The 4,592-nt window shown below is 64.2% G+C and overlaps 1 protein-coding gene across 1 annotated transcript in view; it reads right to left on the minus strand.

The window, feature by feature from the left end:
* Positions 1-1,039: 1,039 nt before the first annotated feature.
* RUSC1 (RUN and SH3 domain containing 1) overlaps positions 1,040-4,592 on the minus strand; it is an 8,493-nt gene continuing 4,940 nt past the window's right edge. Inside the window, exons 5-7 of the mRNA XM_039849812.1 lie at positions 3,655-4,590; positions 3,014-3,142; positions 1,040-1,734 (exon numbers count right to left, since the gene is read on the minus strand). Coding sequence (XP_039705746.1) covers positions 1,566-1,734; positions 3,014-3,142; positions 3,655-4,590 — 1,234 coding nt within the window. The 3' untranslated portion in view covers positions 1,040-1,565. The remainder of the gene's footprint in view (positions 1,735-3,013; positions 3,143-3,654; positions 4,591-4,592) is intronic.

Below are 4,592 nucleotides of genomic sequence, written 5' to 3' on the forward strand. Positions count from 1 at the left end.
CAGGGCACCCCGTGAGAAACAGGTGGTTCCTGGGCCCCGGGAAGCCACGGCCCGCACGAGGGCCCTGCAGACCGCACATGGAGACGCGTCGGTCCCAGAGTGTGCTCGACTATCTGTTTGCGTAACTGCCAGCATCATAAAAATTAGGCTTCCTTTGCAGCAGTAACTAGCAGCGGCCGACACGTCGTAAACTGGAGTCCTCAGACTCCGGTGAGCACAGCTAGGAATCCCCAGAGGCGCTCAGAACCGGGGACGAGAGGCGTCGGCCCGGGACACACCTGAGATGCAGAGGTCACAGAGGACAGCCAGACACAAAAAAGCAAAATTAAAGCGAGGAGCAGGGAACAGCGGGGATGGGCCGGCACGGGCCTCAGAAATGACAGACGAAAGTGTGACGTGTCGGGGTCTCACCAAGCCCGCCCAAGGCTACAAAGCTTCGGCCCCGAGGTCCCTCCCCTCCTGGCCCAGCCTGTCGCCAGCCGGGTTCCCAGAGGCCAGAGGCGAAGGCGGACGGCGGACGTCCAGGTTCCCCACGTTCCACCTCGGCTCCCGGCTGCCCGCCTGTCACCTGGTCATGACGACAGCCTTCTCCCGTCACCTTTTGGCCCCTGCCCACTGGGCCGTCATTTGCGGGATTTCCGCCACCGTGTCCTGGAAGCTCCAGACCATCTTGGCTCCTCGTTTCAGGAGGCTGAAGAGACGCTCATCACGCTGACGAAGTCCTGGGTGTCAGCTTACCGTGCTCTCTGCGGTCCCTCCACCTCAGAGGGGTGGCGTCAGAGGGAAAGCGGTGGCCCGGGCAACCCCGTGCTCCTGCCCGTCGCCTGGGATGCAGAGCCAGTGAGCAGTTCGAAGGGCGACCGGAGTCTTCTCTCTTGTCTCACACCGGCTCAGGCTCCGTCTCCCAAAACGGCCATCGAGTCTCAGAACAGGGGCGCAAGCAGGGGCCACTTTGTTTTTCAGGGAGCCATGAGGACACCTGGGCCGCCCTCCCCTCCCCCACAGCCCGTGTCCCGAGTCCGGCAGTGACACACACACATTCAACTCCCACACTTTATTGAGACAAAGGAGAAAGGAGAGAGACCGACAGCACAGGCCCACCCGCCAGGGGCGTCCGGACGCCGGCACCCACGCGCCATGAGCACATGATAAATACGGGCGAGGCGGGGCGGGTGGCGACACAGGGCACCAGAGGGCCTTCTGGCCACGGGAGCTGAGGCACACACCGGGCCGCAGAGTCCACGACACGTGACGGAGGGGGCAGGCTTTCCATTTTGCACGTGGGAGGGGAGGGGCCCTTGTGCAGACGAGAGGAAGGAGTTTGCGTGGGGGGGTCCCTTTCATATATTTGGAAGGAGAGCAGATCACGACTTACAGGTGGGCACGGGAGGGAGGGAGGGAAACTTATTTTACACATTAGCAGAAACGGACATGGGCGGGAAGTGCCTGTCCTTTTGCGACAGGGAAGATGCTCCTGGGATGGTCAGCTGACCCGTTTAGTGTTCACAGGCCACCCCACTGGCAGCTGGCAGGAGAGGGAGACAGGTGCAGGGAGGGAGGCCGGCCTAGAGAACAAGAGAGGTGTACCCCACAGGCACCAGCCCCTCCGCTCCGTCCTGCGCACAGCGGATCCAGTCCTCATCCACGGTGGTGACGACGTGCAGCACGTCCCCACGCCGGAAGCTCAGCTGGCCAGGCCCCGCAGCGCTGTGGTCGCAGAGAGCGCGGACTGTCCTGCGGGGAGCCGGAGGACGGTGCTGGGAGGGAGCGAGGCGGGGCGCCCGGCTGTCCCCGGGCCTCCGCTCCACCGTGCGGACTGTCCCTTCGGTTCAGCTCAGGGGACGCTGACTGGGCCGGAGGGGCCCCGCTCCCACCGCGTTGATGCCAGCTGGGGCCCCAGCCCTCGTGAGCCCCACACCCACCCTTCGGCAGCTTACTCTGGGTGCTTCAGACCCAGCACGTGCAAACTCAGTGACTCACCCGCACCCTGCAGACCAGCCCCTCCTGTCCTGGGTACCCCTGAACGGCAAGCGCCAGGCCTCTCGCTCACATCAGTCACCACAACCGGCTTCCTGTCTGTCCCTCCCGCCGCTCAGGCCACCTCCCTTCCCAGCCCCACGGCCTGAAGCCCAGCAGTCTCCTGGGTCTCCCTGGATCTCGTGACCTCCCTCCCCAGCCCCGCCCTCCACACAGCAGCCAGAGGTCCTCGAAAACACGGGCAGGAAGACCAGACCCTGCTCAGACCCCACGGTGACTCCCACTGCCCCAGGGGAGGTCCAGGCCCGGGATAGCCCCAGCACTGCCGCCGCGGGTGCCCGCGGCTCCTCCTGGTGGCACTTGGGCCTCTCCACCTTTGCACCCTGTCCCTTCCGGCCCATGTGGAGCCCACACCATCACTAGGCCTTCTCTGCGCCCCCAAACCTAAGGAAGAAGTCCCGTCTATAGACTCGGCCTTCCTCTCCTAGGGTCCACCACACCGAATTTTAGCCACTCGTTTATTCACTGGGGTCTTCACTGGACCATAAGCCCCTTGAAGACGGGCTGCGACATACCTCCCCGTGTGGCCGCTCCCCTGCGTGAGGCTTGGAGCATAGCAAGTACCTGAAAACTACTGCCGAGTGAACGAAAAGCCAAGAAGCCTAATTCAGTGCACTGAGACGCCGAAGGAAGCCAGAGCCCAAAGCAGGGGCGGCCCCTGGCACCGGGGGAAACACCCCACTGAAGGGCGGCGCGGTGCTCCCCAGCGCACCCAGGCGCACACCTCTGTGCCCAGGCTTGGCCTTTGTGACAACCAAAACAAAGGCTCCTCTCTCTACAGAGCAAGAAATGGCTCAGAGAAATGAGCGTCACACCATTACAGATTTACATGCAAACTAAGCACCTCGCAGCCCGAGGCCTTTTACACTACCCCGCTCCGCTCTGTGAAGACAGAAATGCGAGCTCACACGTGCACACACACCACACACACACACACACGCACGCCACGCGCACACCAGGCACCCCCGATCCTCACCTGTGCGTCTGCACCATGCTGGGGGCTGAGGCCTCAAGCTCCTCAGCAGAACAGGGGGTCTCAGGAGGTGCCGCCCGCTTCACCAGAGCCAACACATTCACTGTCGGAGGCAGCCAGCTAGATGGTCTCCTGGAGGAAAGGACACAGGGTCGCACAGGCCGCCCCGCCTCCAGAAAGACGCCCCAAGAGCCCAGGGCTTCAGAGGGAGGAAGAACCTGAGGGGCTGAAGGGTGGGTAAAAGCGGTCAGGAGTCGGTCATGGAACACAGGGGCCGCTGGGGGGACCCAGGAGGTGACAGCAAAGGTCTAGAACACCAAAAATCACAGAGGGACCTGTGGAGCCAGTGGACCAAACGGACCCACTGGAGAGCGCCTGAGGCACCAACGAGTGGACGGTCCAGCCCGGGCAGAGCCGAGCAGAGGACCAGAGAGTAGACGTCCGTGGCTCTGAGGGCCCGGAGGCGCCACGGAGGACACGTAGGTACTTCTGTAGCCATGACAGTGCGTGCACCGTTTTTATAGCTCCTGGCTGTAGAAAAACCAACAGCCAACCTCCGACCTAACGGCTCACTCTAAAGTTTCAAACTGGGGTGACTGGGGCTCTGGGAGGGAGTCAGGGAGGGGAGCAAGGTACCCCATTACCTGGACTTCAGAGCTCCAGTCTCGGTTTCGGCGAGGCCCCCAGGCACTCCAAACAGCCTCCCCAGCCACACGCCTCTGCCAGGTGCCGAGTCCTCCGCGGGCTGCAAGCTCTCCTGGGCGCCCCCGGCCGCAGTCCCCCGACGCATGGCGCCCCACCGGGGAAGGGAGAAGCCCTCGGCGCCTCCGGAGGCATAGACCCGCGAGGCCTGGGTCAGCTGCTCCCACCAGCTGCCTGCTGCGGGAGGGCCTGAGGGGGCTGAAGGGCTGGGGGGGTTCTCCCCAGAAGCCCCACGGAGGCTCTGGGCCAGCCGACCCCCCCAGTGCAGCAGGGCCTGCACAGTCTGTTGCAGGGCTGGAGGCGAGCGGGGCGCGGCGGGAGGCTGGGGGGGCCGCAGGGGCAGGTGGTGATGCTCGAAGAGCAAGTCCAGGTGGAAGGTCAGCACCGAGAGCGGCTGCAGCAGCAGCAGCAGCTCCGTGGACAGGGAGGGGCAGCCTTCCCGGGCCAGGGAGAAGAATCCGGTGGGCAGATACAGCACGGACAGCAGGCCTGGGGAGGGGCGGGCGACCTCAGCCCCTGCCCTGGGCCGAGCCCTCCCCGCTTCAGCCCAGCAGCAACAGACACCCACTCCCCCAGGCCTCATTTGCCGCGGGGCGCGGGGCGCGGGGGCAGAGAAGAGAGGGGCGCAGTAGGCACAGGGCTGACACCCCCGCCCACGAGAACCACGGCCTAGAGTGGGAGACCTGCGGGGAACAAATGGTGACAAAAACCAAGCAACAGAAAGGAGGACTTGAGGCCGTGGGAGCAAAATGGGGGTGGGGGTCAGCCTAGTCTGAGGGTGGGGGTGCAACCCCACTGAAGGAGCACCCCAAGGATGAATGAAAGTAACTGGAGTTGGGGGGAGCATTTCAGGTGGAGGGAAGGAACAGAAAGGAAGGCT

This window comes from Pteropus medius, unplaced genomic scaffold (assembly GCF_902729225.1).
Source record: "Pteropus medius unplaced genomic scaffold, Ma_sr-lr_union100, whole genome shotgun sequence".
In the NCBI taxonomy this organism is placed as follows: Eukaryota; Metazoa; Chordata; class Mammalia; order Chiroptera; family Pteropodidae; genus Pteropus; species Pteropus medius.